The sequence below is a fragment of the Lygodium microphyllum genome, chromosome 13 (assembly GCF_053477565.2).
Source record: "Lygodium microphyllum isolate KBCC chromosome 13, Lygodium_microphyllum_v1.1.10, whole genome shotgun sequence".
Lineage (NCBI taxonomy): Eukaryota > Viridiplantae > Streptophyta > Polypodiopsida > Schizaeales > Lygodiaceae > Lygodium > Lygodium microphyllum.
The window spans coordinates 6,172,681-6,185,985 of record NC_141147.1 but is presented as its reverse complement, the minus strand read 5'-3'; the positions used below and the strand labels follow the sequence as shown (position 1 = coordinate 6,185,985).

The following is a 13,305-nucleotide window of genomic DNA, read 5'->3' as shown; positions in this document are numbered from 1 at the left end:
ACAATGAATAGAAATAAAAATATAAGTTGTGATTTTGGGAGATACTACAATTTGAATAGGAACGAGGTCAACTCACTTTGGTCCCTACTCCTAATCTACCAATGACTAGTCTTCTTTGACTCCTTTAAGTGACTTTTGACTAGTTTGACCAACCTTTGACTTTTCCCTTTTCTCAAAACGTTGCAATTGAATTAGCTACAAATGAGGTAGCCATGGTTCATAATTTTGAGTGATCATTAGAAAATCCAATTTTATATTCTCGTTGTCCCAAAGCATTGATTATCTTGTAATAATTTATGAAAATCGATTATGATTATCCATATAAATTCAAGTCATTCATCTTAAAAGAAATTTCTTGACATGAATTTAGTCATCTCGATTGTAAATTTCTGACATACTTGAAATTCACCATTAGGGGTTGTGCGATCTTTTATAGCACCCACATTAGTCTTTTTTTTCACTAGTTACTAGCAAATCAATCCCTAATTTAGGCTCTTAGAAGCATCCTACTTACTTCTTGAGATCAACACGACCACATCAAATTCTTAGGGACAATGAAAGGCTCTCATAGTCGAGGCAATCAGAGTCACAGTGGTGCAAGTGAAATGCTCAATTGTAAGTGGAAAGCAGCATTTGTTGTAGGAGGACCCTAAGAGATGTACATATAATCCTTAGAATCTATTGCTATTACAAGTTTAGTTCTCCAAATATTGCAGGGGAAAGGGTGTAAGCGTTAAGCGAGGGCCGGTAATAAAACACTTTTCGTGAACCTAGCGGGGATCCATTATAAAACACTTGCTATCCAAGATAAGAACATAAAAAAGGGGGGATTGGTTACAACAAGCATATGTGGCTTTCAATTTTTGTGAGAGAGGAGGGAGCTGAAGCCCCACTTTCAATTGGCGTGCATATGTTTTTTGGTAAAGGCTTGCTTGCAAGTGTCATGCATGCTACATTGGAATTAATCGCAAGCAAAATTGTTTTGAATGATTGCTTGGACGAATGGAGAGAGACTTTTGGCTATTCAAATTGTCTCTCTGCGGTGAAGACCCGTTTGCCAAACTCTTAGCTATTCAACCATTGGCCCCTTCACCCTACACCATACACTCGGTATGGCATGCGCCTTCAGAATATGGAACAGCAGCGTGCTTCGCTTCTTCCGCCCCTTTGCTGCTAGATCGATCCTTCACCTCGACAGGTTTCTTTCCAGATAGTAAGATCATCTTCATCTTTTACAATCGATACATTGCTTTCGTGCTGCTTGTGATACTTTGATGGATATGGCGCTTATGACAGTTGCTTTCGTGCTGCTTGTGCAAATGTGGCAACACTATCACATTGCTCCTATTGAGGTCATGTTCGATGATTGTCGTCGTCGTTGACGTACATTGCGCTTGCCTGTGCATTTTTGTGGCCTCCATCATATGCAACATGTGGCTGGCATGATGATAACGGTTGGATGAGTGATTTTGGACCTAAAATGCAGCAGAAAAAGAGACTTTAGAGGAGCACATGATCCGCTCATTGAGCTGAGGATAGTTAACTGAGTAAAGGCACTTTAGAGAGCCAAATATCCATGAGACTTACAATTTGTATATCATGAGAACTCGGGGTGTATATTTAGTGTAATAACATATGCCTTGCATAAACTTCCTGCATAGCCAATGGTTTACTTTAGGATCCTCATCTTGACACACATGGGATAATCATGCCTAGCTTTTGTTGCTTGCTCACTCAAAGGCAATCTTATTAACATATTTGAGTCGTTAGTATTTGTAGCATGCATTGGAGAACAGTTTAAGGAAGACCAGCAGAAAGCATCCAATCCAATGTCAAGCTCGAGCAAGAATTAGAATGTTCTCCCACAACACAGCCTCTAAATGTATCTACCTAGATAAGTTCATCTTTAGGAACATGTGATTTCCTTCCTACAACTGTTGCAGCGAAGTCCACATGTGGAATGGAATAAATTGGCGACATCTTTGGGGTTGCCCAAACCATGCAGTAAGATACGAATTGTACTCAGTCCAAAGCATGGATCCCAAGACACTACCTGAATAAAGCTACCATGGTCCCATGCGCCTGCTTTTTACTAACCAACCAATAAACTACCTCTATGTACAACATTGGGCATCATAAAAGCCCTTATCAAGGAAGATGAAGCTTTGATTTACATTCTCTCCCATTACTTCCTTCGTCCAAGCTTTTAAATGAAGTAAACAAACATAACAAGTTGCTAAGTTTCTTTCAAGTTTGCAATACGGATGGCCAAGGCAAGTTCCTATGCAATATTTGCCAACATTTAGGTACATTGAACATGCAGTCACTCAAAACATCAAAAGTTAGACACAAGCAAACAAAAGCTTTGCCCAATGAACTTTTAAACTTTGTTGCCATTGGATGTAAATGCAGAAGTAATTTTTCTCCTTTTACACCTTCCATAGCTTACTTCTACTTTCCCAACTAAAGATCGATAGGAATCCCCACTGATAGTGCACCTACCTGTAAGTTTTCCAATGGAAGTACACAATCCAACCAGCTCCATACTACCACTCTTTGTTTCAAATGTAATTTACTCTTACAAATTGTGAAAATCTGCATGTTCCATCACTTCATGCTTACTTCTGTTCTATAGCTGAGCTCCATGGGATTTGAACCATGGAGAAAGCATCTATAAACCTTGGTCCCCATAAGTCAATAACAAATGAAAGGGGGAAAATCCATATACACCTCTATTAATTGTTCGATCATGATGTTTGTATTCTTCTACAAGGAGTGGAACTAGTTGCACACATGAAATGAGCATATTTATCTCCCATCATAAGTCTGATAAATTCAAAGACCTAAACTGAGTCTTGCTTGTGAAACAGAAGAAAGCACCTCCCCTTGATCATTAATCACATCTCCCAGAGGACATAAGATACATCTGAGAGTAAGGCTTTCTTGGATACAAAATTTGCCACAGATTGAGGAAAAAGCCAGCTCCAACGAACTCTCCCCAAGAATAGCTTGGGAATAATGTATACACCAATGCCCAAATGATTTTAGTCTTCATGTCACCATCATATCAACTAACATAACTATCCAAGGCTACTTATGCTTACAGAAAGTCAATAAGAGGTATGGTTTTACACACACATCAAATGTTATTGAATAATATTCAAGATGTTTAGTTCTCCTTGCATTTTAGGTGCAAATACAAAAAAAATTTACAAAACCTTAAGCAAAAGAAGATTAATATCTTTTGAGACAATGCTACCAATGGCAAATGAAACTACACATATGCCATGATTATTGGTAACCCAATATAGTTTGATCCACTGAAATGATCTCCCTTAGCCATAAGAGAGAGTGCCAATCACATTGTTTAAGAGGCAGAGTTGACTATATATCTCAGAAAATTAACTCTTAAACCAGTACGCCAAAATGGTGAATACAACTACCCCATGATATAATTTTGAGCCATCTGTGTACAAGAGCTCCTAGCTCTCCTGCTATGCTGAAAGACCCAGCATAGGATTATAACGGAGGGATTTGCAGTGCATCTATGATGGTTACCACCTGAAGTGAGTCTCCTCAAGAATGTGTACACACAAAATTATGGCCCAATCTTCCAACTACTCCAGAAAATTTACACTCCATGTAAAGAAATTCAGCATTTCAAAGAATCCATATTTTTTGGTGTTAATCTTCATTGTTTTCAAGTTTAGAACAGTATCTTCAAGCACAGCCTCATGGTTTTTCAACTTGGAAACACTTGCTCCTACTTAGCAAAATTTTCACCTATTTAACATGCTTCCAGGATTATCCATGCTCCTCTCAAACTCCAAATTTACTTAATCATGTGAATCCATATCTGTCAAATCCTCTTGGCTCTCTCCAATTTGTCCTTCATTATTTTCCTCATCAGCATTGCTTGGCAGGCCTGCAGTATTTCCAGATGCTGTATTCCCATCCACCTCTTCAACAACTAGTACATGCGGGCTTCTGATGCCCATTTCTGGTGGATGAAGATTCGAATCTAAACTTCTTTCTTTCTCACTACAGGTTCTCTCACACCTACATAAACCAACAGCACAGCAGCTATAAGCTAGCAATTATAGATCAAAAATAGATTTGTGGATATCACACCAACAAAAGTTCGATGCAAAAACAAGCTTTTCCAAATGCAAAAAAATTGTTCATCTCAATACATCAAATCTCAGAAATAAATTACAACAGTAGCGATAATGGCTGATCTCTTAGAGACTCTCAGGAATATATCTAACCAGCCACTAGAGCAGGATGTAATGCCACTTCTTTGGGGTTCCCTCTTTAAATTGAGAGGACTGCTAATTATCATAGAATGATCAACCCTTTCTGCAAATTTTAAGCCTTGCTTCAAGAGGCTGTGGCAGATTCCAGAGCTTTGGCTTAAGTAGCATAGTCTTTGGATATCAGCTTTTAGGTCGACCCAAATGTCTTCCGTGACAGTTCATACTTCCCTACCCAGTCAAAAATGTTCACGCTAGCTGGTCACCATCCTTCCCCACACCATGAATAGTAGTTTTATATTCACAGCTGACAAGTGCATACTTCGATACTCTGCAAAAAAAGTTCACGCTACCCGGTCACCATCTTCCCCATGCCTTGAATAATATTTTATATTCACAGCACACAAACTGCATGTTGATGTCTGGAACTGTATGTGCATGCTCTATTTGAAGCCCTTGCCCTCTTTGGTGCACTTTGCCATCTGCTTGCTTGTGAGGTTGAAGTTGTTCTTAGTTGCTGATGCAGCTGCCAGTGGAGGCTGCTAGTAGAGGCACCACCTGCTCTCCTGTTTCTCTCAATCTTCGACCTCCAGTACCTGTGGAATAGGAATGTGAAGAAGAAGCAGAGGAAACTCAGAGGCATTGCCTTTGATACTACCTCAGCATTCAAAGGCATGGAAAAGAGCCCTCAGATTGGCTTGTCATCCCACTCACAGTGAGATGATGCAACCTAGGGAGCAGTAGCCTAGGTCATAGACAAAGAGCCCACTTGCAAATATGAGAATGTTGAGGGGAACATGACCTCTCAGATATCTACATAGCAGTAAAGAGTCATTCCCACCTTCTCTCAGCCAGTGGACAGCAAGCCACTAATATACATGGAAGATTACTGGCAGCCCTATGGCATGGTACATGTGGACAGCAAGATGCAGTGTGGACAAAGAGCAGTAGCATACTTCTACTCCAGAGTCCAGGAATCCCCACCCATATATGGACAGAGATCATTCATACACTGAGAGGTAGATAGATAAGACTACAGAGTGACTCAGACCACCTGAGCAGGAGGCAAAAAGCCCTACACACTTGGGAGACTAGCACCTTATGTGTCAAGAGGTTTTCTTCTTCAGGGAAAAACGACCTCCTTAACTAAGAACATAACTTCTTTTAGCTTTCAAGTTGATGAGGGTCATGGTACAGACCTAATCCTGTAAGAAAAACAGCATTTTCAACACAAGTTATATACTATATGCAGTTTATGTATTGCGCATTGTTTGGGTTAACACAATTCAATCATGTGAGTGCAAGGCATACAAGCAATATAACGGAAAGGTTCACAGTAGGTAGTACCTTAGAAAAGATGCTGAATCATTGATAGATGCCTTCATGGGATGTGGCTGACCTGTTGATATAGGTGCCATGTCCTTGAACCAGTCTAAAAGAGTTCTTGAGCTTATGTTTTGATGGCGAAACCATATCTGCATACAGAAATATGAAGTAATCCATTTCAAGCAGCACACATGCCTTTCTTGTGAAACTCCATCTCAAAGGTTACATAGTAAAATGGATTTACAGTTTGAGCAACAAGGACTAACATCTGTTGTTGGCCGATTGATTGGAGCAAGGAACAAGCGGCGTGGTTCTTCCTCCAATGGCTTTGGTGGCAAGTGCATGAAGTATTTGTCAAAACATTCCACAACATCTTTTTCACCACACTGAATGACATCTCGAAATATCTCTTTCCTTTTACATTTTTGTGCTCTTTTCTCATCATACCTATACATTCACAAAGAAAGAGCTGAAAAGTAGGAGCATGCATGTCAAATACCTAGTATTTTGTACTTTCTCCATAGTGATAACATTACTCTAGAGATGTGTGGAAAAAAGTTAAATATTTTCTATAAAATAAGACAAACTAGTGTAAAATTTTCAAGCACTCAGTTGCATTTACTGTTGAGACGAATGTGAGATGCATCTCATTTATGTATCAGTTTTGACCTCAGGTTAACTAATTGGAACTGAGTTCGAGATATTCTTTCCAAAAAATATGATATTACACCTCAATCAAACAATTAATATAACTTATAGATCACAAGACCTTAATGGAAACATTGCCCCCAGGCTGGCTGTTCTCAAAATGAGATTTTGAATTTCCCTCTAGCCTGGACTGGCCACTGAGTTAATAGGCAATTTAAACGGGACACAAAGCCAAATCAATTAAAGCATCCATGGCAGGAAGGTGTATGTATCCCAAACAGCTACGCATCTCTCTGAGACATGATCTCCAAGGCGTGCATCTCTCCTCTAGTGCCCTTGAAAAGCAAGCTCAAGGCTCGCCTCCAGACCTTTTGTGCATAAGTGCCATACCATAAACAAATAAGTTTGGCTCCCCTTTGCAACTTCACATCTTTAAGAGAAGTAAGTGACAAAGAAACAAGGATAGAAGTGATCATGACCAATTGATAGATGTGCCTACAAATAGGCAAGAAACTCTAAAAAGACCCAAAAAGTTACTCTTGGGTGATGTAACCCTAAAAATATTCTAAGGTAGTATCTCGAGCCAAAAAGATGAACAAAGGCCAAGAAAAAGGGACAATGACAATAAGGCAAAAAGTGACCAGAATACGTGGATCCGAACAGAGCTCGTAGTGTCCCTCATTGAATCAGTGTAGGGCTCGCAACCAAGAGATGGTCATGATCACCAACACCCTCTCTCAAATCATAGGTGTGCCTAAACTCCTAAAATACACGAAAGATGAAAAATTGAAGGTAACAAAAGAGCCTTCATGAAGATATCCACCACATTGTTCCCTATGGAACAGTAAACCAACTCCAGCTCCCCATCTTATATGCACTCCTGAACATACTAATACTCCATATAATGTGCTTCATGCGAGCATGAAACATAGGATTCCTTGCTATGGCCAAGGAGCTCTGACCATCCCCACAAATCACAATGGGTTGTGGCTGTGGAAATCCCAATCTCAGCCATCATCCTCCTCAACCAAAGAGAATTTTGACCAGCCGCACAAGCAGCTTGATACTGGGCCTGTATGGAAGAAAGAGCAACAGTACATCGTCGCTTTCTGCTCCAAGAAATGGCACCTGATCCCAAGTTAAAACAAAAACCTGCAGTAGATCTCCGGGAGTCTATGTCATCAGCACAATCTGAACCTGTCCAACTTATCAGTGAGACCTCTTCTCCATACAAAATCTCATGGGTCAGAAATCCTCGTACATGATACAAAACCCACAAAGTGGCCTGCCAATGGGGCTGAAGAGGTCTCTGCATGAATGTGCTAGCAATGTACATATCATGGCTGTATGGGCGTCATATCTGAGGGCATGGAATCTCTAACTACATGGTACATTTATAACAAGTCTACCTGCATTAATGGCCTCATTAAATGCTGGCCGACCTGATCATCATTTCCTATTATTTCTACCCATTTAAAGGCTACCTCTCATCCATTTCATAGTTGCCTCATACATGCATGCTACATATTGCTGGAGAGAGGGAGACTGGGAACACTTTGCTAGTTTCCCACAGCTCGTGCAAATTCATCTAAGGTCAAAGACATTGCACCTACTTCTTCCACATGAGAGAAGCCATGGCTCAAGGTGGACAATGGGGCTTCGTCCCATATGACATATTGTCAGGATTGGCTTCAGCACCTTCACTCCAAAGGGGTTGCCATCACCATTGCTGACAATTGTTCTGTACCCACTTGAGAAGTGGGAACAATTCCCTTCTACCAGCTCGTCAAAACTCTTCTACCAACATACTTTATATTCCTGATTATGGGCACCTGAACTTTGACTCTACTCGACGGGCGTCCCGAAAGAAGATGGAGGTGCTTCGAGATCTTCCCCCCATCAACACTTTGTGCCCTAGCTACATTTGGGTCAAGTAGCATTGACAACTGTATCTAGTATCCACAAGTTGCCTCACATAGGGCATCTACTCCACTTGAGTTGGTTTGTACGGACTTTTGTGGACCTATGAGTATGGTCTCCAGGGAAGGCCAAGTATCATCTAACATTCGTTGTTAACGATTTTAGCAAGTATGTGTGTCCCTATTTCCTGGAATACAAAAGAAGCGAGGCATATTCCAACTTCTAGAATTGGAAGGCATTTGCTAAGAAACAAGCAACTTTCAAAGTTCGACATATTCGAGCCAACCAAGGTGGCGAGTTTTGCTCTGAAGTATTTGGGAAGTTTTGCAAGAAGCATGGGATTTGAATTGAGTATACTCATCTAAGCACACCATCAGAGAATGGTGTGGTAGAGCACACCAACCAACCCATTCTTGAGATGGCGCCATCAATGCTGAAGCATTGTGGACTTCCTCATTCCCTTTGGAGTGAGGCGGTTGCTACAATGGTTCACATCCGCAATGGGTCTCCAATATGTACTTTAAGGATAAGACTCCATATGAGCCTTTCTTTGATAAGAAACCTTCCGTCTCTCACTTTCACATCTTTAGATGTAGTGCTTTTGTCCATGTGGATAAGAAGATGTTACACTTATCATGTTGCTCTATAGCTCTGGTGTGAATGCTCCCTTATCGACATGCACTTTTTGTTACACCCTTGGAAGACCAAGACAGAAAAATTCCAAAGATCGAAAATGGAAGACAATCCCAAGGCAAAAGGAAGGCGGAGAACAAAGGCACACTATGAAAAATCTAAAGACACGAAGTGCAAAAAAAAAGTCTCAAATATAAAAGGAAGCGCACAATAATAAGCGCACCTTAATATGTTAGCAAGAAAAGCGTCAGGCGCATTCCAATTCATTTTGTAAAAGAGTGTCGAACTCTCTCATGTACAAGTTGTAAAGAATGAGAGGTGAGGGTTGAGGCCAACGCTAATAAGAAGGAGAAGAAAAGAGAGTAGAGGGTGGACAAAGGCTGAACCAAGAAGGGGATGGCCACCCAAGGAGGGGATAGGGCATGTATAAAAGTCAAGAAATGAATAAAGAAGCTCATTCTTGTGTGTGGCCAAACTTGTTCTCTTCTTGCTTCTTGCTCTTTCTTCCTTCTTGTGCATGAGAGAGGAAGAGTGTGTGCAAGAGAGTCAGATACCGTGGACTCTTTTTCTCCTCTCTTCATCATCATCTTCTTCTCTTCTCCCTTCTTGCACACATGGCTATGGGAGCTTGGAGATGGAGCTTGTTTGAGGGCACGTCTTGAATCGTGGAACTATTGGCGGATTCATGGAAGGAGACACTCGATTGGATTCAAAGATAAGCTCACTACATTTGTGTATGGAAAAGTGCACACGGCTATATGAGAGAGAGCCATAGCTCTCGGCTTGAAACACTTGAAGCAATAAGCAGTCCATGGATCTCGGTGGTTTGCTCGCGAGAGCGACGACATTTTAGTTCTGTTGTCGTGATCAACAAATTCAAGCTTGAGTGCTTGCCCGCTCCAAATCGAGTGATGAAATAGGGGTCTAGGTTTAGAAAGCTTTCTGTGCATTGGTTAGAGTAGAAGAAATGTATTTTGATCTGATTTGAGACATTAAGGTTTGGGAAATAAGAAAAAAAAAAGGAAAAGATAACTCTTTGTATAACTAGGAAATAGGGGACTGGGGAAAGAAAGGAAAAAGATTTTTTATGTCTAGGAAGGAAAACAGAGTGTAAGGGGAAAAAGAGAGAACACAAAAGGTGAAAAGAGGGAAGAGAGAGCTCATTTGCACACTGTGAGATTGAGAGAGAGCTGTTGGGAGAGAGATAGGGAATAACACCTCCAAAGGCAACAGCACCAGCAATCCTTGGCATTGACACATTCAAGCGTTCTATGTACACCTTGAGTCTTTATTAATGATTATTGTATTGATTCAGAAATTGGATGCATTAGAAGTTGTCCATTAAGACATTAAAGTGAATATTTGTGCCATTCGGCATGTTTCCGTATACTGCTTGGATGGCCAAATTCTTAGGGGACTCAGACATTCGAGTCCACTTAAGTCCACTCAGACAATGTCCAACTCGAAAAAGAGTCCACTCGAACTCGGACCAAATTCGGGCCTCAAACAGCCAACTCAAATGCTCAGACAGGCACCCCTCATCCAAGTCCGACCACTCAAACAACCACTCACCTATAGAAGTCCACTCAGATGGCCGAATCTAGGACTTGGACAGCCAAGTCTAGGACTCGAACAAGTTGTCCAAAACCCTATTTTTAACTATTTTCTGCCACTTTAAGACCTGCTAGGGCCCACTACCAACTGTCCAACAACCAAGTTGAAATCCGAATAACACGTGAGACCAAAGAGTTGTTTGCACTCAAAAACCTTGACCTAGCAATCCAAGAGTGACTGAAATAACTAACCACCGGCCACTACCTTGGATAGAGACCTAAGTTGACCAACTTGGCTGAACACCCATCAGACCACCTACCAAAACCCATAAGGAACCCAAACCATCTAGTAGGAATAATCACGATCCACGCAAAAAAATCGCAAGGCGCGAAACTGATTGGATGTGATTGACTTCATCAAATGTTACACTTTGCATTGTAGACACTTAAGTGTATGTGAAAGTTGGAAAGCCTAATTTTACACAACTCACATTGAGTCACACCACTCTAGTGTATAAGTGTTTGGATTAACAAGGAAAACACTAAGGGGAATTAAGCTAAAAACGAACCCACCAGTAGGAGTGCAACCCCGGGAATTAGACGAGTAACCCAAGACACCAGGAACAAACATCTAGGATAGACAAAACCATCGGACCATTGAGGGAAGAAGGGACTAGCCAAGATTAGAGATGCATCTTTAGCCAACCTAGTTGACCTCATAGAAGCATAGTTGCAAGAAATGCTAAAGGTTGAAACATATAGAATGAAAACATCTTTCTAAATTTATAATGAAGGGAAGCCCAAACTTACAAAAGATCAAAGATATAAAGGCTGAGTTTAAACATCGAGAACTAAAAGCGAAATACAAATGACATGTCAAGAAGAAGCAAAAAGAAAATAAAAATACATCAAACATCTATCTCATCTAGAATCTCTTCCTCTTCGTCATCTTCATTAATTTCATTATCTTGATTCTCTTCATTAGCATCCTCCTCCTCTTCATCTTCAGCTTCTTGCATGGAACATGGATTGTTTTCATCTTTATGAAATCCAATATAAAGATCATAAGTATACTCTGATTTCATCTTTGTTAGCAAACGCAAGTTTGCATTAACAAAGACTAAATCATCAGCCTTCTGAGTGCTTAGCCTGTTTCTCTTCTTGGTGTGTATATGACTAAATGTGCTCCAAAGTCTTTCAAGTGCAGAAGATGCACAAACTTGGCTGAAGATTTTAACAGCCAAGTTTTGCAGCTTTGGAGAATCAGCTCCATAGTTCTCCCACCATGTAACTGCACGTACATGGAATCTACAACAGTCCAAAATAATGTATAGTTAGAAAAGCTGTATTAAAACTTTATATAGATTGAAAAACTAAGCAATTTTGTGAATTACCTATCACGTTGCACATCAGGCCAGTCAAACATGCCTTCTTTGTTGCGGTACTTAGCGAGTTGAAATTTGATTTCTCGACGTTCCTCAGGACTTGCCACCAATTTCTGAAGTGTGGTATTCCAACCTTGAGTTACTTCAGCATCCGACTAGACTTGCCACCAATTTCTGAAGTGTGGTATTCCAACCTTGAGTTACTTCAACATCTGACTAGAGTTGCTTTCCCTTGTGTTGGAACTTTGGATCCAAATTGTAAGCAGCATAATGAAGTGCTGAGTAGTATTGGTTCCATTTGCTAACTGCAAGCTCCTCAATTTCTTGTTTCTTCGGTGGAGCAAGATTAAGAGCACGGATGTTTTCACTGAGACGATCCATTGCTTCGTACACTTTACTGATATACGGTACATCACCATCCACTTGCCGCAAGAGATTTACCATGGGTAAGCATAGAAGAAGCAATTGCTTTGCTTCCTCCCAATACTCATCTTAGGTTACTGTTGTGTAGCACAACTGGCCCAAAGTTGACTTTGAAGTAGACCATGATGCCCAAGATGGACTAGCAACCATTTGTTTTAAAGCTGGCCTCATGTTGTATAGCCGACAAAGCATAAGGAAATTATAGGCAAACCTGGTCTCTGAATATTTTAGTAGCTCCTTTTTGGCAAATTGCCTATACAAGGCTAGAGAGAAATGATGGCAAGTGACAAAAGAAATGATTTCCTTGCCTGTAACAATTGTACTCTTGATCCGTGTTAATGCTCCAATGTCTTTCAATAAATTATTAAGACAATGGGCCATACATGGACTCCAGGTGATATGGGGATATTGTTGCTCTAGTAAGGCACTTGCAGCCCTATTTGTCGCCTCTCCATCAGAGACAAATTGAATTGCATTCTTGGGTCCAACATACTCAACAACCTCAACCCACATCTCACATAAGACAGGAGCTGTCTTTTGCCGGGTACCACACTCCGTGGATTTTATATATAGAGGCTTGCCACGACATGCAGCAAGGACACCTTCCAAGGAATGGCTGCATATGTCAGACCAACCATCACCTATGAGACTCACCCCATAGGTATCCCACTGTTATTTAATTGGTGTGATGGCAGCCTTTATGCTGGTCACTTCCTCGTGTAGAAGTTTCTCACGTAGTGCATCATAAGAGGGAGGTTAGTAGGAAGGGCCAAACTGGGCTATTTTAGAAACCATCTCCTTAAAAAAAGGAGATCGTGCCACATTAAATGGAATTCCACATGAGTAAAAAAAATGTGCGACAGTTGCATCTACTTGAGCCTTCCTTTGTGGGTGCCATGCAGTGAACAAATTGCCTTATTTTCCACGAGGGATGGATGATGTACCTTGTGTTCCACTGCTTGTGCAGTCGTAGGAAAAGTGGCAGACTGATTTGCTCTGCTCTCACGAGCTCAACTTCCACTAGTGCCACTTGTAGTTGAAAGCATTGATGCTCAGATGACGTGAGTGTCCTTTGGGGGCCTAGTTTCAGGATACATCTTGACATCCCTTGCCATGCGAGCACGATCCTCTGGTGTTATCTTGTTGCAACCTTTGATACCATGG

General features: G+C 40.9%; 1 protein-coding gene and 1 pseudogene across 1 annotated transcript in view; both read right to left on the bottom strand.

Moving 5' to 3' along the window:
- Positions 1–3,393: 3,393 nt before the first annotated feature.
- LOC148026307 (uncharacterized) overlaps positions 3,394–13,305 on the bottom strand; it is a 37,446-nt gene continuing 27,534 nt past the window's right edge. Inside the window, exons 9-11 of the mRNA XM_087690729.1 lie at positions 5,846–6,026; positions 5,601–5,728; positions 3,394–4,059 (exon numbers count right to left, since the gene is read on the bottom strand). Of these exons, the coding sequence (XP_087546855.1) occupies positions 3,837–4,059; positions 5,601–5,728; positions 5,846–6,026 (532 nt within the window). The 3' untranslated portion in view covers positions 3,394–3,836. The remainder of the gene's footprint in view (positions 4,060–5,600; positions 5,729–5,845; positions 6,027–13,305) is intronic.
- LOC148026308 (uncharacterized) lies at positions 6,034–12,951 on the bottom strand (annotated as a pseudogene).